The sequence below is a fragment of the Lepidothrix coronata genome, unplaced genomic scaffold (assembly GCF_001604755.1).
Source record: "Lepidothrix coronata isolate B3197 unplaced genomic scaffold, Lepidothrix_coronata-1.0 Scaffold11, whole genome shotgun sequence".
NCBI lineage: Eukaryota > Metazoa > Chordata > Aves > Passeriformes > Pipridae > Lepidothrix > Lepidothrix coronata.
The window spans coordinates 723,429-745,744 of record NW_016690191.1 but is presented as its reverse complement, the minus strand read 5'-3'; the positions used below and the strand labels follow the sequence as shown (position 1 = coordinate 745,744).

At 43.2% G+C, this 22,316-nt stretch overlaps 1 protein-coding gene across 2 annotated transcripts; it reads left to right on the top strand.

Moving 5' to 3' along the window:
* The first annotated feature begins 362 nt into the window (after positions 1–362).
* SYNM (synemin) lies at positions 363–21,889 on the top strand. 2 transcript variants are annotated; one of them, XM_017805108.1, is made up of 4 exons: positions 363–1,195; positions 6,561–6,685; positions 12,965–13,038; positions 14,544–21,889. In XM_017805108.1, exons 1-4 carry the CDS (start codon positions 410–412, stop codon positions 18,191–18,193), a joined length of 4,635 nt encoding a protein of 1,544 aa, XP_017660597.1. In that variant the 5' UTR covers positions 363–409; the 3' UTR covers positions 18,194–21,889. The 2 variants fall into 2 exon arrangements, with proteins under 2 accessions (XP_017660597.1, XP_017660598.1); XM_017805109.1 differs by lacking the exons at positions 363–1,195; positions 6,561–6,685 and adding an exon at positions 12,697–12,833 and having other exon boundaries at positions 12,963–13,038.
* The last annotated feature ends 427 nt before the right edge of the window (positions 21,890–22,316 follow it).

Below are 22,316 nucleotides of genomic sequence, written 5' to 3'. Positions count from 1 at the left end.
TGTTTGAGCCCGGCTCTGCTCCATGAGCCCAGCTCTGCTGTTTGAGCCCGGCTCTGCTCCCTGAGCCCAGCTCTACTGTTTGAGCCCGGCTTTGCTGTTTGAGCCCAGCTCTGCTCCCTGAGCCCGGCTTTGCTGTTTGAGCCCAGCTCTGCTCCCTGAGCCCGGCTCTGGTTCCCGGTCAGCGGAGTGTGGCGAGAGGCTCCGGGAGCCCGCCAGGGGGCGCCGCAGGGCAGCGCCGCGGGCCGGGGCGGGGCTGGGGGCGGGGCTTGCGAGGGTGGGCGTGACCGGCGCTCACTGGGCGTGGTCTGTTCCGGGGGCGGGGCCGCGCTCGCCGCGCAGATCCCGCAGGAGCCGCGCAGCGCCCGCAGCCCCTGGGCCACCGCGGCCCCGACCCCGCCAACCCGGCAAGATGTGGCGGCGCTGGGAAGCAGGATGGGACGAGAAGAGGGAGCTGCAGGAGCTCAACTCCCGGCTGCGGGTGTTTGTGACCCGCGTGCGGGAGCTGGAGGAGGAGAACCGCTTTCTGGCGCGGGAGCTGGCGGAGCTGCGCGAGCAGGAGCTGATCGGGCTGCGGGTGCCCGAGCAGGAGCTCGCCTGGCTGCGGATGCAGCTGGAGGAGCTGAGCCGGGCGAAGCTGGAGGCGGAGCTGGAGCGGGACGGGCTGCGGCGGGAGCTGGAGGAGCTGCGGGCGCTGGGCGCGGAGGTGCTGGGGATGCGGCGGCGCCTGGAGCCCGAGCTGGCCGGGCAGCGGGCGCTGCTGGAGCGGCTGCGGGGCGAGTGCGTGGCCCTGGAGGAGCTGCTGCTGGAGCTGCAGGCCGAGCACGGGCACATGGCGGAGCGGCAGCGGCGGGAGGCGGTGGAGATACGGGAGCTGCGGCTGAACCTGGCGGCCCTGCCGCCGCCCTTGGCCGGGCTGAGCCTGGAGGAGCTGGAGGAGACCTACGAGATGCTGCTCGGCCAGTGCTGCCAGGAGACCCTGCTGCGCTACCAGGAGCAGATCCAGATGCTGCAGGAGCAGGAGGCGCAGCGGAGCCGGGAGGACGTGGAGCTGCTGCGGGAGGAGAGCCGGCAGTGCCGGCAGCACCTGGAGGATCTGCACCGCCAGGGCCAGGAGCTGTGCGCGCTCCGGGAGCGGCTGGAGCAGGAGATGCTGGCCCTGCAGGACCGCCACGGCGCCGAGGTGGAGGAGTACCAGGTGGGTGGCGGTGCCCGGGCGATGTCCCCCGGTCCCGGGCCTCTCCCGCTTCCTTCCTGCCCTCCCGGTGCCTGCTTTAGGGCTCCCCTGAGACTCTTTCCGCCCTCGCTTTTCCCTTCGGTTTTGGCCCATCCTGCGATGTGAGCCCGGTTTCCCACGACCCTGGCACTCCCTCCCATCCCTCCCGCTCCCTCTGCTCCGGGAGGTGCCAAACCCCTCTGACTCAGGGTGGTCCAGGGCTTACCCACCCCGCTGGGGTGCGAAGGGTGGGGACCAGAAGGGGACAGTGACCTCGAGGACATCGTCTTGGTGACAGGTGCTGCCTTCCCAACCCGCCCTCGGCAAGTGCCCAAGATCGTGGAGCTGGCACACGGGGCTTGCCAGGGCTCCTGCTGGGCTTGGCATGAGAACATGGGACACGGAGCAGTCCCTGGGAGCAGATGAACCGAGTCCCTGTGCAGTGGGACAGGGCTCATCCCATCCTGCCTGGGGCTTGAGGGTGGCCTGTCCCAGTCAGAGAAATGATATGAGTTTTCTTCCCGTTTTACACACATTCCTGTGTGCCTTGAGCCTCGGGGAGAACCTGTGCTCCCCAGACTAGTTAAGAAAACTTAGTTGTTTAAAGTCAGGAAGACTGTGCTGAGGGCACTGAGCAGTGAGAATCGTTTCAAAATAAAACTTGAAGGACACAGGTACCTGTTTGAGGTGTTTGTTTGCTTAAACAGCATCTGTAGCCCAGGATTTGTTTGCTCTCAGGGTGACATTTGGTGTGATGATGTGCGTGGGAAGGGATCAGCAACTGCCGGAACAGTGAAATATCCGCTCATCAAACTCCGAGTGGAGAGCACACATTGGATCACGCAGCCCATCGATCCCTTTCCCGAGGGCTACACTTCTTTTGTTCATTGTTAGACCCTTTATTAACACCCTGCTGTTTGCCTGGACCCCGTGTGCCAACGGGTCCTTTGTGTCCAGCAGCCCCAGCAGATTATGGGTGTGTTGGCAACTGGGAAGGGACTGGGACCTGTTGCTGTGAGCGTGTCTGGTTTTTGTACTCTGTTGGATTGTTTGGAAGTTGCATAGTTTGCAGATGCTGTGAACTGAGACAGATTAGGTATGTAAGAAGTAATCACAAAGGCTCTTAACTTTTAAATGGATTTTTTTTCCATTTTTGACAGGACAACTCATTCCTCCAATCCTGTATGTAAACATTTCCAAAGCTTTAGGAGAAGGAGTCATATATAAATCTCTCATTAATTAAATCCAGGTGAAAATTAAAGCCAGGTGAAAATGCCAGGAAGAAAAAAACCCTCTTCATAAGCTAATAATATTTAAAGTTTCCTTGATTTCCAAAATGCAGCCTTCTTGCTGCCTATATTTGATATTAGGGATTTATAATGAAAGTGTCATTGATCTTTAGTCATTATTGCTCCAACTGAAAACCTTTGAATAGGGAGTAAAGAGAGAGCATTTTGTACAGCTCACTAGCCATGCTACAAGTGTTTCTTCTAAAGCCAGTTAGAATGGCTTGTATTTAACTCTTTCAGGTGTTTTTATAGCAGCTGTGTCTGTATCTTCAAAGAATTTTTAAAGAATGTCTGTATTTTTAAAAAATTTTATTCAGAAAAGCAAGTAGTGCAACCTGTTGTAGAAGTCAGATAATCAAAATCAATGTATGCCCTTGAATTGTCCTGATTCAGTGCTCCAAAATGGATTATTTTGATACTAACATAACAAACTTCTCTTTTATTCTCACAAGTATCTGGTGTGCTTTGGATATTACAGGAGAAATTTCTTCAAGTCTTTAGTAATACAAGAAGAACAAAAAAAAGTGCTTTGAAAACATGAAAACGTGTGAGCTGTCTTACCATTGCCACCAGAAATTAAATATTATCTAGATATAGATTCAAAGATGCCACAAGGTTTATTTCTTTTGAGTGGTTTTATATTTAAAATGTTCAGTTTCTAATGAGAAAGGCCTTTTTCAGTGGCCAGTCTCCTGTTCATGAGAAATAAAATCTTCTGCTCACATCCAAGAAGAAAAATTACAGAATGTGTACAGGCAGCTGTTTCTGGTTTTGTTTTTGTGATCAAAGCCTTTTTTCCCCTCACTCATTTCTTTTACTAGTTAAAGTATGTTCAGCATGGCTTTTAAACTACTCTTTAAAGAGCATCTATTCCATGCTTATTTATTGTAGAGTGTCACATAGAAATGATATGTATGTGCAGATTACAGTCAAGTGATTGTTCTTCATTGCAGCTGCAATGGCAATTAGATTTATTAATATTTTCCATATATCATTTGGTTGCCTTATATGTCCATCTTTGCCTCCTGCACTGCCCTTACCCTCACTGGAGCTTTCAGCAATGTTAAATAGAAATAAGTATTTGGAGTTATAATTTAGCTGAACCAGGCAAGCTGTAAATCATGCACTGGAAAATGTTCACTCGTCCTGAGCGCTGAAGGGATGAACTCAGTAGGTCTCCTACTTCCATAATTTTAGCTGTGTGCTGTGAGAAAACTTCTGCAACAGCTCCTGGTGATTTGAAACCCCTGTACTTTCGGGATGTAAAAACATCCGTGGCTCATCCTGCTGCTTTGAAACAAGGCAGGTATTTTTCAGTGGTACACCGGGTTTAGGTCAGTTCCTGCACCGGTATTGTGAGCTCCAGAGAAAAAGAAAAACATCTTGTGGAACAAACATTTAATGTCAACATGTCAAGTGCATTTTTCTGCGCACCAGTTTCTTGCCAGCCAAGTGCAGTGTTGGTCCCTCCCCTGCTGAGCCACTGAATGAGCTCTGGGATCAGTAAGTAGGACCAGATGGAAAGGGCTGGAGCCTGGAATCCTCTCTTGATTCCCTCAGTAGGTACAGCTTGGACAACCCAAGTAAATTCTTTCCCCCCTACTGCCCTTCTAAAATTTCCCGCTGCTGCCTGGAAAGGAACATCTGAAGGGTGAGAAAATAGTTTCTATCCCATTATTTAGTTCTAGCAGGACATCACTGGGATCTGGGGGGCTGGGACTGATGGAGCTGAGGAACAGATCTTTCCAAGGGAGTCCTGTGGGAAGCCAATGCTGCTGCCACAGCACAGGTTACCTTTTGCAAAATGAGTCTGTTGGATTGCAGTCTCCTGAGCTTTGCCAAAGTGGTTTATGTACCTTCTGGCACGCTTGGAAACAGGACTGGAGACCAGTTGTCCTCTGCTTTGTGTTTAAGCATCAGTGACTGGAGGGCTGGCTGACTGGCTGTCTGCCTTCCAGTCTATACAGACTGCTTCTGCTCCTGGTGGAATGAATTCCTTTGGAAGTACTGCACAGCTGGCTGAGTTATGTAGCCCCTTATGGTAATCATTAACTCAAAGTTCTGGATCCCCAGTGCTCTCCAAATCCAGTGGGTAGAATCTAAGTGGCTTTTCCAACCCCACCTACAGACTATAGGGCTGAGGGGCTCCTGTGTTTTCAGATAGGTTTGAACATCCCCAGAATTTCAGAGCTCCCCACACTCTGCAGTCCAGCATACAGATTTCCTCTATGAATTTTTCTGGGACTGCAGCATTGTGAAGTTCTTTTTAACATATGCATGCACATGTGTAGGTTAATCTCCGTGTTTAGTCTGGGAGGCAAGAAACACCTGGATCACTTAATTTTTGTATCAGAGCTCTTAAGTGTTGGTCCTACAGAGACCCAGTCTGTTGTCTTTGCTCCTTTTGCTGACTCCTGGTTCTGTCAGCATCTTGTCCATTGTTGCTCGATAGAATTTTCCTTTCAAAAGCAGGGCCTGGTCCTTTCCTTCCCGTCTCACCTTGGGATTTTCCATTGTGTCAGTTCTTGAACACGGTTGTTACCACAGAGCTCTAAAGGTCAGTGGTTCTGCCTGCGTGGCTATGCAGGATGGTGCCTCCACTGGGGCCTTTTCAGACATGCAGACAGGATTTGTCTTCTGCCATAAAAAGGGAGGTTTGTTGTGTCAAGCAAAGCATCAGTGAAATCATTTAACAACAGCTGCAAATACAAATGAAGAAATAGATTAATGTGTTATATAGGGAGCTGTACCCACATGTGTATGAAGATACAGGCAGCTTCCTTCACAGAGCTTTCTTTTTACTTTTACTTAAAAAAAACCCCAAAATACTATTGATGTTTGAGTGCCAGCACTTGATAGTATTAGTTCTTAGACCTCACTTCTGCCTTGCACATCATACTGGCATTAACTGATCTGGGGAGTCCCTGCTCTATCTTCATTTTTATGCTGTTGCTTATACAGTGATACTTGAGCACTTGCTGCATATAAATTATATATTTTGAGGTTTTTTAAACTAGTCTATCGGTGCCTTGATTTTCCAGTTTGTATTGCAGAGCATTTATTAGGATGCCAACTGAAATATGCTGTTGTGAATCCCTGTTCGGTGTTGAACACGAGATTTTGCTCTGTAAACGACATTTCAGTGTCCCTGAGTACTGCAGAGTGATGTCAACAGAACACAACTGGGCCTCTGAGATTTAATGACTGTCCTTCTAGCCCCCAGAAGGAAGTGCCATCTGTAGCATTTTAGTTAGCAGGGTCATATTCAGTATAAATACATATAAATGGCAATTTGCCCTTCATGTGAGAGGTAGCACTGCTGACTAAAGCACTTTCTACAATTTTTTTTCTTTCTTCTGCCATTTAGTATAAATATATATAATTTTATATATTTAGTTGTATTGTACAGGGTCATATTTAGTTATCAGGATGAAAATGAGCAATCCCTTCTCTGTCTTCTGAGTAGTAGCAGTTAAGACAGAGGTGAGTGGACCTCAAAGCATGTGTCCAAGTACTCCAGAAAAATTTAAGGAACCACTGGAGGTTCATCCTTCACCTTCCGGGCAGTGTGAATGTCTCCAGATATTAGAATTCCGAAACTGGTTTGGACTCACATGTCTGTGGAACTGAAAATACTGATAAGCTTCTTATGGCAAAGCAGTTGCTGAAATTTCTGATCTGAAGTGTGGTCTCGAATAAGATCTTAAAGTGACAAAAGGAATCACATTTAAGTCACATTGATAAAGGAGCATATTCTTCTTGCTATGGATACTTAATAACTTCTGTACAGAGCATCTGAATGGGTTTTACTGAAATATTTAACTGCCTTATTAAGGCATAAAATTAACTTGTAGCATAAAGCTCTGCTTCAGTAGCAGTGTATTTCAGCTGGTATATGGGGAGGTTTAGAGATTATTTGCTCTGGTTTTTGAAGGGATAGAACATTTTATTGCTCTCTTAGGTTGCACTTTTTTTAATTAAAAGTTTTAAGTTATTAGGCATTGAAGTGTACAGATTTCTACGTTAATTCAAAACTAAAAATCACCATTTCTGTTTAGAGAATAATTGACGCCCTGGAAGAAGAAAAGCAGTTCCTGACCATGTCAATCACGGATTACCTGAAGGACTACCAAGAACTGCTGCAGGTGAAAGCAGGACTCATCCTGGAAATTGAAACCTACAGGTAAGAGTTGTGGTCACACTCTGTTGTCTAATTGAAGGATAATTTAAATCACTTTTTACAGATACGGGAACCCCATCCATCCTCTTCCCAGCCTTACAATACAGGCAGGTACTTGGAGAGCCTCAGGACTGCAAAGCCAATATAATCCACATGAATCCTGTTAACTTTGTACAAATATAGTGATGTGTAAGAAACCTTCGTAGTCCTGGTCAGGTGGATATCAAATTGATGGGAATTGTTGGTGCAAGGGCTGATTACAAGCTGAGGAGCCAATATCCCTAAATTGCAATCAATAAAACCTGAGGTCCTGTAGTTGCCATCTGTCAACTCCCAGGCACGTTTCATTGCTTAAATGTGTTGATTAGTGGCCACCTGCAGCAGTGAGTCCCCCATTCTCGCTGGGAAGATAAAAGTGTGTTTATTAAATCCTGGCTTTCTCCATCCTTGATTTGTTGTGGAAACATGTCTGGATCAAGTGTGAGATTAACAGCAAACAGCATCTCAGCTGATGAATCTTTAGCACTGTATATCCCTCTGGCCAGCTAGTAGCTGTGGGGTTGAAAAACCAGAGTAATTCTCCTCTCTAGGGACTTGTGATGTATCAGTTGGCACATGGCATAAAACTGATTTGGAAGGAAAAAAATCCCAAACAACCCAAAGCTGATGAACTGGGGAAAGATACTTCCTTATTGCAAAGATCATGTGGTTTTTTTTTCTTCAACTGGCACAATAGTTTCAACAAATTTCATTGAGCTACTGATCCCCAAATGCAGAGGTGTATAATTCTTATTGAGCCAAGGAATAATTTGCAAACATTTCATGTCAGACTGCTTCTGTGTTTTTTAAGGAGACTGCCTCAGTCATTAGCTTGTCTACATTGGGTGCATTATTCATATTGAACCTGCATGGACAGGGGTATTTGTGGTTATATATGATATATGCTTCTGTGTCCTAAAGCATTAATGCTGTGTTCTGAGTGTGCAAGGTTCCTGTCAACCAATAATAACCACTAAGTCTGGATAAAGATGTCACCAGCTAAGTTATGGGTGAGGGGTGTAGACTAAAGCAATCCACCGATACATATGAGATTTAATTGTAGTTGCATAAATAAACTATAAGAAATTTGAAACAGTAACTTCTGAGTAGCCTGATAAAGATTAGTGAGCAAAGATGATCTGTCATTCATCCAAGAGCAGCAGTGTCTGTTCAAGATGCCTTGAGAGTTGTCTGCCAGGAGACACAGCCCAAGGTTGGTTTCTAGATGAGGTGAGAGCACAAGCAGGCTGTGGGACAAGGGATTTGCAGTCACTTGGTGGGCAACAGTACCTGGATGTTTGTTGGTGGAATGGGATCCCTGTGATCCTTGGAAAGCCAGGAGTGTCTGGAGCATTCCTAGTAGAAGAGAAATGGTGGCCACTTGTGCTCCTTGATTAACTTTGCTAAAACATATGATTCTCTAACTTTAATCCCAGCTCTGTTGTTGACTTTTACTGTTGTTGTTAAACTTTCTCCCTCAGTTTATTCATCTGTGAAATGGGATTAGCACTGTCACAATAACAGAATTATCAGCGTGGCTTTGATGATTGGTGTTCATCCAGAACTAGGAATGATAATGCCCAGATATTCAGTTGTTTGAAATCCTTGTAAGCCCATGAAATTCTGGAACTTCTCCAGAGTTGTATCACTGATTATCTGAGCATTATTGGTTTGTCTAAGGATTCCCTGCCCTGGTTAATGACAGGACAATTCAGCATCACCTGCAGCATGTTTTTGTTGTCTGAATAAGAAGCTCCCATGGGGTTTCTTCATCTGATGGCAGTGAATGGAACTTGCATCACTGATGGCAAGGCAGATGTCAGCGGACAGATGAGCATCAACCTACTAAAAAATCTACAGAGGAAAACAGAGAATAGGCCTCACTCCAGATCAGAAAACATGTTGTGTAATGCCTGCAGACAAAAGTCTTTTAACGTATCAGAAGCTGAAAAGTGACTGTTTTGTGTTTTACATTTATGCAGTTTTACCTGTTCCTCTTTTCTGCTTATTCTCCCTTTGCTCAAGAAAACAATTCCTTCCTTACTGTATAACTTTCTCAGCCCTGCTGTGGGAGGGAATCTTTAAGCTGTGCAGCAGAAGAATTCTGGACAGCTCATCCATGTACTTTTTCAAATCCTGTTCCTCTCCCAGGTCTTTTTACCTGTGAAGAACAGGGCATGTGAACCCAGCTTCAGTTTGTTCTCCCAGAGGATGCTGGGATATAACCTTCCTTATACATTCTGGAAACAAAAGGCATCTACTCACACTAGTTCAGCATCCTGAACTTTCCATGGAGGCCCTGGCATTTCCTCTCCTCCTGTGGCATTATAGGTTAAGGGTGTGGTACCTGGTCTTCTTGGAACTTTCTTTGTACCTCCCACCCTGTGTTTTCTCTCCGTTTTACAACTCTTACAGTTAGATCAGTTAAAAAGTCAGTTCTTTCCATTAGTCACCATTGCTCTTGGAGTGGGAATAAAGATCATTGTTGCAAGGAACACCCTTCCCTGAGGTCCAAGTGTGCTTCCTCTCTGACTCTGCTCACCCTTCCTGCTTTGGGAGCTGAGACTCAGTCAGGAAGTGAAATATGTCTCTTATGTGTCTTTGTAAAGTTACACCTTATGGGAATCTTCATTCCTAATCCCTTTTCACCACCGTTGAAGTAAATATTTATCAAGTGCCTTGCACTTTTGTTCTGAGTTCTTGGAACCCTGCAAAACCACAGCTACTTAGACTGTGCTTAAGTTTTGTTTCCAGAGAGAAGAGGTGAATTAGTCACTGTCTAAGACTCTTGGTTTTAAAAGGAGATAGAAAAATCTGCCTGCCATCAGAATTGCTCTCAGGTCTTTCTTTTTAGTTATCAGAAACTTCTTCTTTTCGCATAGCAGGGGCTTCACAGAGACTCATTCAATAAGTTAAGTAGGTTTCTTGTCCTCCCTAAAATATGTTGTTGCTGAAGGGTAAAAGATTTTACTTTGAAATCCTTGTGTCATACAAGTGTTCTGTTCTAGTTACCACCCTGCGTTCTAAAGCACTAGAGGCTACACAAGTTTGGTTTTTCCATTTTATTTCTTTTTCCCTTTTTTTTTTTTTCCCCATGGTCATTGTCAGGATCTCTGAATACACTTGCCAGGCACACTTTCCCATTCTCCAGTTGTGTTCCTCCATCAGCACTTCTGACCCTTTCTGTGCCGCCTTCTCACAAAATCAGCACCAGCATTAAGGCCTCCTCAGCTCCTCACCACAGCTTTTGCACTCAGTTTCATTATTTCCTCTTCATAACTTGTGCCATCCAATATGTCCTGTTCCTGTACTGGTTTTATTTTTAGAACACCCAGAGTTTTCTACACCCAGGGAATTTAAAATGCAGTTACCTGCTGTTCTTCACTCCTTGACCTCCCATTCTGTGATGGAAAAAAAAATGTGGAGTGGCCTTGACCCCTAAAAATGCTTCTTCCATTCCACTTCCTGGAGAGGTGTTTTTTTTTGTAACTCCTTTGCAAATACCCAGGATGGAGAGGATGAATTTTTACAGCCTGCTGGCCAACTGTTGCCATCTGAGCTTTTGGGTTTCTATAGTTGAAACGAAGTCATTGCTGTTGTGAATAACCATGATAACATTTGTGCTGTATCCTTTTGTTTTTTTAAGTTCTCTCTCCTCACCCCAACCAGTTTATCTCCTCCTCCTGCTTTCATGGACTGGTTATTTCTGTTGTCATCCAGCACAGGCTGACGAGTGTGTCACTGCTAACTTTAGATAAATGACATTAATAATGAGATGAGTTAAAGGTGCAGTTGGATTATTTACTGGTAACACTTAAACTAAGTGTTAACACAGTATATTTCAGTTGGGATCTGATTTCCAGGAAGTAGCTAACATGGTTATTTTTTAGAAGAGTGCTGCTTGAAGGAATGCTTTTTTTTGCTATTACTGTGAGTACGTAAGAGTTCATACAGTTGACATTAACTCCCTGTTCTTCAGGCAGTTTAAATCGAATTTAAAAGCAGACCTCACCACCAAGAGGTTATAGTTTAAATCATTAGTATTAGCAAAGGTTACAAAGGAACAGAGAAGCAAAATGACTTAACTCAAGTTATGGTCAAGCTGAGAAACGTAGCCTGAGTTTTCTGGCTGCCAAGCCAGTGCTCAGTACATTCCACTGCCCTTTCTCACTCCAGTTTATTGAGCCAAACTCAGTGTAACATTTTCTTGGATTTCTGATAAGCTTGAGAACTGTGCACAGTAAAACCCTGACTCCCTGTCCAGCCTCCCAGAGGTTTCAGGGAGCTTTGCCTTTCACTTTCAGTAGCAGTATTTCAGATGCAGCTTTTCGGTGGGCTGTTGCCCTTTGCCATATACAGTTACCTCTTGGAACTTATTTTTAGTGACTTCATACTGTTGCTGCAGCAACTGAACAACTGTTGTTTTAACCAGCGGCCAGAAATCCATAGCCAAACTACCCACATTCCCGGTTTCCTTCGTCATGGTTAACACTTCCACTGCCAGCTCCTGGATGTGTTTCTGCAGCGTCACCAGCAGCTCCTCTGGTGTGTCTGTCAGAGTGATTTGTTTGGCACTCACTGGATTCAGCAGATCAGATGTTTGATCTTGGGAACTTTATACGTGTTGAGGTCATCTAGTTCCTGAAAGCCTCTCTTAATGTAGAGGAAGATAAATTGCTTTTACTGGTTTTATTTTCTGACTAATGAAACAGAAGGAAAGGTGCCCGGCCAAGCCTGTTTTAAAGGGGAGGTGACCTGTAAATATGTCAAGATAATTCTAACCTGACTTTTCTTCTGAATCCAAACAAATCCATGACGGCCGAGAAAACCTTGCTGATGACATTTTGCTGATGTAGCACTGTCCCACTGAATCCTGAGGCAGTGAGAAACCAAAAGAAGTGTAAAATTAGCAAAGTGATGAGTCATGGGAAGCGTGAAATGTGCAGGTGATGTTTAAAACACCTGCTTTAATTCTGCCAGGAATGCCCAGCAGTTGTGTTTATACCCTAATCCTAAACTGCTTCCACCTCTCCCCTGGGAGTCAGAAGCCTGGGCTATCACAGGCCTCCAGCCTCACTCTTGCCAGCTCTGATGTTGCAGCTGTGTGTTATCAGTGCAGAACATCTGGCAGTCCCAAAACTGGCTATGATGAAATGGGGAACTCGCCAATACAAGTGAACACAAACCCAGCAAAGTTACTGTACTGACTGTAACACTCCCTTGCATGTGCAGAGAACCTGACCCAGAATTTCTAGGCTGTTGCACCAGTGCTGCCTTCCTGGGATTACAGAAGCTGTTGGAGTGTCACTGTGAAAAAGGAGGAGGGCTGAGGAACCGAGGGGACAACCAAGAAGTTTCTGTCACAGAGATTTTTCCTAGGCCTTTGTTGTCAAATGTATTGTGCTGATTTCCTATGGAACAGGAATTAATTTAATGCTGTCAGGTGTTTCCTCCAGCACTAGACAGGGTTTGACAGTAGAAGTAATGCTTTCCTTCACTTTTCATTTGGAAAGGGTAGAACTTGCAAGTCCTGGCTGTAACAATTCCCTCACATCACCACCTTCACCGCTCTTATGAGCAGGAAGGCTGCAGACTATCTGCTTGCAAATATTTTATTTAATTTTTGCCTTTTCTTTATAAAACATCTTGCCCAGAGAAGCTGTGGCTGCCCCAGCCCTGGAAGTGTTCCAGGCCAGGTTGGACGGGGCTTGGAGCGACCTGGGCTAGTGGAAGGTGTCCCTGCCCATGGCAGGGGGTTGAAACAGGATAATTTGAAGGTCCCTCCCAACCCAAACGATCCTGTGATTCCATGATCTCCATGTGTGTCTCTGAGGAAGCTTTACTGAATATTTGTCAGATTTTGTGTGGCTTTGTTATAAGACCGTCATTCTGGAAAAAATGACCAGCTTGTCTGGTCCCATGGTGGAAATCAGTGGATCTTGTTCATGTCAGGAAGAAAAACTTTGGCTGATGTGGAAGATTTGATGTAAAATTGCCCTGTGTCTGCTGTTGTCACCTGCTGTAGGATTATTGCTCCGTTCTCAGGAACTGAACTCTGCAAACTAAGTCTGGAAGATGCCAAGGATTTCTCATTCCCTGTAATAAAAACATGGAGTGTGAAAAACACTTAAAATCTGACCCAACTGCAGGATAATTGTTCCAGTTTCTAAGACTAATAAATGTTAAATATTATGCTTATCCTTCCCAGTATTTTAATGGAATGCCTTTTTGTGTGTTTTGCAGAGCTTTGTTAGAAGGGGAGAGCAACCAGTGGATTATTACGTGGAGAGAACAGCTTGCAGGGAAATTGCCTCAAGGTAAGATATAAATATTAAAAAAAATTAATTTTGAATGAAATTAAATATAACTGGGAATGATTGTGTTATGGTGTTCCTGAGGAATACTTTTATGAGTGTATTGCAGAGTGAAGATTGAATTAGTTTTGAGTGTTAATATTTTAAATGAAGATACTGCTGTCCTATATGAGATCATTTATAAAAATCATGACTTGAGTGGAGAAAGTAAGTAGGGAGTGATGTTTTGTAGCTCTAAAGAACTTTTGGATGCCCAGAGGTCTTAAGAGAGTTTTGAAGTATAAAGCAAGAGGTGTTTTAACAAAACGTGTAGTTAAAACCCTGGAATTCATCATCCTGAAGCATTTTGAGTGTTAAAAAGTGGGTTTACAGAGATATTTTAGCAGAGTAATGAAAGACAAATCAAAGACTTACTAAACATAAAGATACCATTTCTATCTTAGGAGCTGCAAATCTCTGGAGGCTGTGAGAGTATGCAAGGGAAGTATCACTATTTACTTGCCCTGTTCTTATCCTCTTCCCTGTGTATCTGCTCTTGGTCACTGTGAACAGGATTCTGGATAAGATGGACCTTCAATCTGACTGCTCTGGCTGTTGTTATTAGTAACAAAGTTAGTCTCTATAACACTCCTGGTCCTAAAATCATCAGAGTAGCATAGACACTACACCTCGAAGTGATTTTAAGGCTGTGTCTTTAGTGGTAAATTAAAAAAACTCGAGCCCAGGCACAAATGCTCACACAGATTTGCCTGTGCTGTAAAATTATAAGCAGGGTTTGTCCTGGCACAGTTTGGATCTGAACTAGCCAGTACTTCTGCAGACAGTGCTCGAGCGTATTCACAGAATATGGAAGGAATTACAGGAATAATTACCAGAAATTTTACAGGAAAGGCTACCAAAAGTCAGAGGAGATGTGGCCAGCTTTTTAGGAGTAGGGGGTGTGAGTGGTGCAGTCCTGGTTGGTCTTAGTCAGACATTCCTGGTACATTTTAGGTTTTAGGTTCTTTATTTCTCTCCCTTGTTGTATCTTGTGGGTGTGAAGGGTTGTGTTTGTGTTTGCAGTTTCCAGTGTGTGGTGGCAGATGTGCCATTAATTCTCAACAGGAACTGAGAAACTCCAATCCATTTATACTAATGAAGCAAAAAACCCAGCCTAGGATATCAGCATACATTATTTAATAAGAAACTGGAAGTGAACATCAGTATAAATAGGAAAGTTGTGATTCTTAAGTAAATGGCACAGTACCCACTAGTTCACAACAGGTAAACTTAGCAAGATTGTGCAAGTTAGCAAAAAGCTTTGCTTTCTTTTTAATGTAATTTATGCATAAACTTAATTATCATGAAAACCTACAGGCATGCCTTTACAAAGCTCCACGGAAAATGAAGACACTGTTTCTTTCAAAAATTGTAATACAAATTTCCTTAATTCATGCCCTCTATTTGACATTATTTTAGATCCAAGCCATTATTTTAATGTTTGGTCACCTGTGCTCTTTTTTTTGCAGATATTATAAACACTTCATATAACTACACTGATATTTACTCTACTTATCAAGAGAGAAATAGAAATAAAGCTTCACCAGCTCCCAGGATCACTGACACGAGGCACAGAATGGCAGTGACAGACACGAGCAGCTCTGCACGTTACTCCACCCGGGTCGGATCACAGACAAGTACCAGTGGAAGAACTTTTGGAAGAGATGTACTTGGTTCAACATATCGCCCTTCAACAACTGCTACAAAGGATGAAAGGATTATAACAGACCACAAAGAATTAAGAACATTTACTCCATCCTACAGTAGCTGGAAAAAGACTGAAACGCAGCAAAAGACAATTCCGGAGAGAAAGAAAACAGAGGTTACCACTTCTTCCACGGTGTCTTTTTCAAAAGAATCAACACACACTGAAAGGTCAGACAAGGACCACAAGACCGATGCTGAAAATACAAGAACAAAACCAGGCTTCACTAGATTTCCAGCTTATGAGCTGATTACTGATGCAAAACCATCTAAATATGAAGAAACTATAACTGAAACTCGGACCATATTCAGAGATAAAAGAGGAGGCAGCAAAGCGACTGAAGAGAAAGCACCTCTGCCGAAAGAAAAAGATAAGCTGGAGAAACAAACAAAGGATGAGAAAAAGAAAACAGATGAGAAATCTTTTATAGAAGAAAGTGCTGGTTTTGGAAGGAAGACCGAGCAGAAAACATACATCCGTGAGGAAGTTAGCCAGAAGGTATCAGGGAGTGATATTTCTAATGCAAGAAGTTTGAGAAGTGAATCAACCAAAAAAGATACGAGCGTGACCTCAGAATCAAGAAGCAACGACGTCATTGAGATACCAATCACTCTTGAAAGGCCTACTCCTGACAGAGGATCTCAGAGACATAAAGATATAAGGGTACATGGTGTTAAAACTTCCACAGGAAGAGAAGCAGATGACCACGTTACTGAGTCATTTGAAGCTCACCAAGTGAGGATTTCAGAGGCAGAGTCCAGTCTGGAAGGTGAAGAGCGAATTCATGATGGAAGTCACAAAATGGGAACTCTGCCAACTGAAAATATAGCAGAGAATATTGTTGCCGACATCCTTAAAAGTTTCACGCACTCTTCTAGTTCACAGATGTCAACAGACACCAAAGTGACTTATTTTAATAAGGAAGAACAATCAGATGATGGGAAAATAAAGACCGAGATCACAGTGCAATCCCAAGTTCAGGAAGACATAGATATTTCTGATGAAGGGAACTTGGGACGTCTGTCAAACCAGGATGTTAGAAAAGTGATTCGAGAGGGTGTTGAGGGAACTCCTTCCAAAGAGGAGATAGAGGACATTGTACATCACGGCCTGAAGGGAAGCGAGGGGGGAAAGAACGTGTCTGTTAACGTTGAGATTGTAGAGGAGCCGTTGGATTATGCCACTGATGAAAGGAGTGATTTTTCAACACCTTTTGAAGTAGAAGAAGTGGAGGATTCGTTCCCTGAGCGAGAGAGGCGTTACGGTGAAGAGGAACAGAACGTCACGTTCACTTATGAAGATGTCAAAAAGAAGAAACCACGCCATGAGAGTTTCACTCATGTGGAAGAAGTAACTGAGGAAGACGACTCGCCTATTGAACAAAAATATTTCGTGTCTGTTCCTGATGATCATCCTATTATTAGTGAAAAAGATGATGACTCAGTATATGGGCAAATTCATATTGAGGAAGAATCAACTATTAAATATTCGTGGCAAGATGAATTTTTGCAAGGCACACAGAGTAAGAGAGAGGAAGGTGTGAGCTCTCCAGAGGAAACCTATAAAGTGGTAGGGGAGGAAGCAAGTGCCCATATTTTAAAAGAGCATCCTGAAGGTGAAACATCCCATGTTGAATCCGTTGTTATTGAAAAAGAAATTAAAATTCCCCCTGAATTTCAGACTTCCATAAAAGGGCTCTTATCCAAGGAAACGAAGGACCCTAAACATCAACTGAAGGAAGCTCTGGAGCAGTTGGAGGGCAGTCTCCCAGACAGTGTGAAAGAGGAGCTGTTTGCATTAACAAAAGAGAACCAAGTTGATGCTAGTAACTTAGAATTTGATATCAAAAAAGTTGATCAAAAGGAGGAGGGTGGCTCGGTGACAATTGTTGCTGAAGTCAATCTTTCCCAGACCCTCAGTAGTGATGAATTTGATGAATCTCAGCTCGGCGAAGTAATTAAAAGCGAGAAGGAGAAGGCGACAATTCACTCCCTGAAAAGAGAGAGCTCAGAGAGAGTTGATGATGGTAGAAGCAACATAGAAGTAGATGCTTCTTCTCCCACTGATAAATACGCTCCTTTGGCTGATCAAGAAATCTATAACTTCTCCACGACGAGGCGCAGTGGTGGCACAGGGTATCACACCACGGAAAGAGTGATTTACGACGGTTCGGTTTTGGAAACAGCAGATTATGGAGAAGTCTCTTACTCACCACAATCAACTGATGAGACCACATCCACCAGGCGTGTCAGGGTTGGCCCAGCAGAAGTTCAGAGGTTCGAGCAGGTCATATACGAAGGGCCCGGTTCGGAAACGCTGGAGCTCAGCGCTGCGGAAGGCCTTGTTCAGACAGAGGGGTCGTCACAATTCAGCCAATCTGTGAAGCATTTTAAACTGGGCCCTAAGGAAATCCAAACCACAGAGCAAGTGGTTTATTCAGGCCCTTTTACTACAACGACCATAGAAGAGATTGATTCTGGAAATCTTTCCCAGAACTTCTCAACGGACTTCAACAGGTCCACGAGACGTGTCACAGTAGGATCAAGGCAAATAACTGAAGAAGTCTCTTTTGAAGGGTCTCTCTCGGACTCTCTGGCACTCAATAGCTCAGAGGACCTTTCCCAGGCAGAAGGGTCTGGGGGTGTCAGCAGTACAATAAGGCACTTCAGGTTAGGCCCAAGAGAGGTTCGTACCGAGCAAGTGATCTTTGAAGGGCCCATCTCCGGTAAGGTGGAGGTCAGCGGCACCAGGGACTTCTCACAGACAGAGAGTTCAGTCAGACACGTTCAGTTGGGTCCCCAAGAGTTTATGACAGCTGAGAAGATCATCTACCACGGGCCTGGCTCTGAGCACACCGAAATCAGTGAACTGGAAGACCACACCCTTTCAGGAGGCTCGAGATCTTTCCGGCACGTTAAAATAAGTCCCGTAGAAACTCACGCTGAGCAAATAGTCTTTACAAGACCCGTTTCTGGAATGCTGGAAGATCCTTCACAAACAGAAGGGTCATCTGAGAGCAACAAGTCTGTAAAGCATATTAAAGTAGGATCCAAGGAAGCATCTTACACTTTTCAAATGGATGTTTCCAGTATGGGTGGAATATCTACGGTGAGAAGTGGAGAACAAGCAGTGCTGATATCCAACCAGCAAGACCCTGCTGTGAGTCAGTCACAGGTCATAGTTCAAAGTGACCAGACTTCAGAAAATGAAAACACAAGAAGTGGCTACGTTCTGTCCAGTTATTCCCAAGATCATGGTGAAAAGGTGGTGGAACAGTCACTTTTTGATAAAACTGTGCAGTTGCAAAGAACGGTCGACCAAAGGTCGGATATTTCTGAAGAAAAGAAAGTTGCTTTTCTGTATCTGGACCATGAGGAAGAGGAAGATGATGATAATGATGGACAGTGGTTCTGAAAGGACTCTTTAATGAAGCCTACTTAGCAATTTGTTTATATATATTTTTTATTATCCTTTTTTTTTAAAGAGAAAAAAAGGGATGGGGAAACAGTCGAGCTATTAGATTATTAATAGTGGACTGAGAAGTATTGAATCTAAGCCTCTATTCAGCACACTATTTTATTGGAAATTTTATTTTTGGGAGAGATCATGCTATTAATACTTTTTTTTTCCTCAGAGATCCGTGTCTAATATTTTCAGATTTTTCCACCCATAGAAAGAGGAATTTGCTACTGGGGAATTGAAAGGATTCTATTTTTTTTGTTTGTTTTATAGCACATCAGTTATTAAGTGTGTGCTCGAATAGGACTTTTCAAATTATTTTTTTTCTTAATACTGTATTGTACTTGGTTACTAAAATATTACTATGCAATTCTATTTAAAGCTCGAGCTACTAACCACAAATTTAACTGAATGTGAGACTAATAAGAGTGGTAGTAGCTGATTTTTCAGTTCCATTTCTGTGTACTTATATGCAATACCTAATGAATACATTTTAGGAGACAGTTATTACAGCTATAAAATTAAATCATGTCCTGTAGGATCAAACTAAGAATAGCAAGAATTGACAAAAGTGATATTATTTGTATAGCTGGAATGCAGTGCAGAAATGAAAGAGGGAACACTGAAGCAAGAGTTTCTCACAGTATTTCCTCATGAGAAATAGTGAATTTGATGGTTAGACGGTAGTGCATTTAATATCTCTAAAAAGAAAACAACTTTAAAAAATAGACTGGATAGAATTCCCACTGAGGTAAGGAGAACTCCTTACAGACTCAGTGGCTGTGTACATTAGTAACCTCAACCTATTTTGCAGTATATGGGGTACCTTAATCCAAGGTATTGCTAAAGGTAAGTGTGAAGTGTCAAACGTGATGACACAATGCCTAATTCCTTAACACAGTGAAATGAGCTGATGTGTGTCCTGTTAGAAGGAAACTTGTACAAAAGGCATTGATGACACTTATGATCATGGTGTGTCAGCTCATTCCCAGATGATCCTTTCTTTGTTTACAAACGAGATGCCCTTTTCAACCCCTTGTCCTGCAAACCCAACTTGAGATTTGAGTTTATTTTTTTCTTCTTTTCTTTTCTGAATGTAACGTGTGCCTCAGGCCAAAGTTGCCTTCTACTTAAATCATTTGAAAATAAGCTAATTTCACTTGGATTGCACATTGGTTGAATGAGGACATAATTTAACTCTGTAATTCAGTGACTTCAAAGTTCAGCTCAGGATCCAGCAGAGGCCCTGACCTGGGCAGTGCTGGCAGGAGCAAAAATAGCAGCCGGAATACTTTTGTCACTGGGGTAAGAAATGCCATACTGGACACATGTGAGAAGTAACATGCACAAATGAGAAGCTGCTATTTCTGCACACACACACACACACACACACACACACACAAACACACACACAAACACACATTTCACTCCCTGTCCCCCACCTTCCCTGCAGAGCAGACACACACCTGGATCCGGGTGGCTTTGCTGGGTGCTCACTCCGAGATTTTTTTTCCCCTGTGGTTATGTAAGCCTAGTTTTGTGTGTGCTGATCCATATTAGAATCCAGTTAAACTATCTTAGTCTGGCATGACTAGTCACTTTTCAGATGCCTTACTATTAACAGAGCTACATTTTCCAAACCTGACTGCTGCTTTCTATCTGAATGTAAATGCCAAGCTGAGGAGCAGCTCCGTGCTGACTGACGGATCCTGCTGTTCCAGAGATGGGACAGCTCAATCCCTGTGTGCCCTAGTAACTAAGTTTGAAACTGTACAAATGTATTAATGTTCCAAAGATTAACTCACGAGGTTTGTCTGCACTGCAAAACCTTCTGAACGTTTTCCTCATCTTGTGTAAATCATTTGTTGAAATTGGAAGTGCCACCAACGGCTGGAAAATGAATGGGAAACTGAATTGTGTAGAAGCACTAAAGTCATGTATCTAAGCTTATTTATACTGTTCACTGTGTAATAGGTAATATTTTTTTCAAAATGATTTGTTTGTGCTCAAAAAAGATCTTGTGCTTCCATTTATAAATAGGGTGTTACTGATTGTAGTACTTCTAGTGTCATCCTATACTTCTGTTTCCTTAGTTGACCATATGATTTTAAAGATGGCAACATCTCTGTGTTTAATAATCATGTCTAAGCCAGAATTTTCCAGCTAGATGCCTAACTGCAAGCAAGCAGGTTCTGTACTTCAAGTATTAAATAACTACATAAAGGAAGAAGTCAGGTCTATAGTAAGCAACAGAGGTAAAAATAATCAGTGTTAGTTTTTTTTTAAATTTTATTCTTGGCTGAAATGGTAAATTCTCCATAGAGAATTTACCATTCTCTGTAAAATAGATATAAAAATATCTGCAGAAAACATATTTAGCAAGCAACAGAAAGCTACTTATGCCAAAACCATTTATTGGTACATTATGGAATATTTGACAGACATGGTCCTTAGGAACAATAATACCAAAATTCTGTTTATCTTCACCTGCTCAGAGGACTGTAATGTCACAAATAAGCCACTGAGGAGCAAGTGAATCATAAAATGTAGGTGGCCTTAGCATTGAGGGATAAAAAAAATTAATTTAAAAATCAGTATTGTTTCCACTGAGGCAACAACAGCTCTAGAAATTCCTTTGCACATCACTGTCAGATGCAGTAGGTTATACCAAGATATATTTCTATTTTGATTGTCTGGAGGGAAAAATTTGTTCAGTGTACTTTAGTTCTATTTCAGATCAGCATTTTAATCAATTGTTGGAAAGCTGATTTATTGTAGAGAACTGGAAGTGTGCATTAGCATGACATTAAGCAGATACGCACAGTTCCTTTGCGTGGACGCTTTCCAGCTGTGAGAACAAAGTTGTCTCACTTAAAAAAGGGCTCAAGTTCTAAAAATGTTTTACAATAAGCAGCCCATTTTCCACTTAGCTCTCATTAAGCTGAGACATTCTGGCATGATAACTTTTGGATAATTCTCCCTTCAGGCACCAAAAGGTATTTAAGTGATGAACAGTCACATCCTGCAGGCCCAGTGGCTGCATGTGCAGGGCAGGGGCTGTAGGTACACACGTTACTACTAAGAGCAAATATAACCTGCTGTCTGGAGTACTGACTCACCCTACATGATCACTTTTGCCTAGGAATTCTGTCCTGTGGCTGAAGGGATGGGTGATACGCCCTCAGTCAGCATGCACTTCTGAAGCTTCCTCCTATCAGTTATGCTTTTCATTAAAACACAAATAAGAACTTCGCTGCGTTTGGATTAAACAAAATGCTTTTAAAACATAATTAGTAATTTCGGGGGGGGTGGTGGTGTAAAAACTGTGTGCTGGTATAGATCAGAGGTGGAGCACTGTCTTCCACAGTGTGTAAACCACTGGTCTAGAAAGCAAATAGAGCATGAAGAAGGATGTGTGAGGTACCAAGAGCTCTGTGCTGGCTGATGTTTGTGAACAGCAGGTGTTTCAGAAGACGGTCAGAATGTTGAACCTGGGTTTGTTGTTGTCAGCTGTGTGAAACTTTGCAGGCAGCTTGTGTTTTGGTCATTTTGCAATGAAACTGCGTTTGTTTTTTTTTTGTGTGGTGGTACAAAGCTTTGTGATTTTACACTTTTTCACTCTTGAGTATTAAACAATCAAAAATCAACGCAGATGTTTGGCTTTCTTCCTGTCTGATGTTTCTAAGGCTGCAATCTCAAAGAAAAAGGACTTAATGTCTATAAATATCTTGCTCAAAGGCCTCTCAGACTGATGAGTTCATTTTGGTTCAAAGAATGATTTTTTTTATTCCAGCAAAGACATACCTTTTTTATGTTGGTAACAGAAATTATGGCAAAACATGGCATATTCTTTATTGCAACTACACCCAGCAGGGGTGGCCAGGCAGTGGTTCTTGAGTGCAACAAAAGGCAGTGGGAGAAGCAGAGTATAAAGCAGCAGAAGGTGGAATTCCTGGAGTTGTCAGCATTGTAGCTGTCCTTGGATCCTGGGATTTGACCAAGGTAAGACTCAACTTCTACCTTTTTCTAGCAAAGACAACCATTTTATGCACACTTAGACTGTTAATGGAAAAGGATA

Coding starts and splice junctions, on each gene's coding strand:
- SYNM (XM_017805108.1), top strand. CDS start 410: ATGTGGCGGCGCTGGGAAGCAGGATGGGACGAGAAGAGGGAGCTGCAG. Junction 1,196..6,560: donor CCGAGGTGGAGGAGTACCAG/GTGGGTGGCGGT, acceptor ATTTCTGTTTAG/AGAATAATTGACGCCCTGGA. Junction 6,686..12,964: donor CTGGAAATTGAAACCTACAG/GTAAGAGTTGTG, acceptor TGTGTTTTGCAG/AGCTTTGTTAGAAGGGGAGA.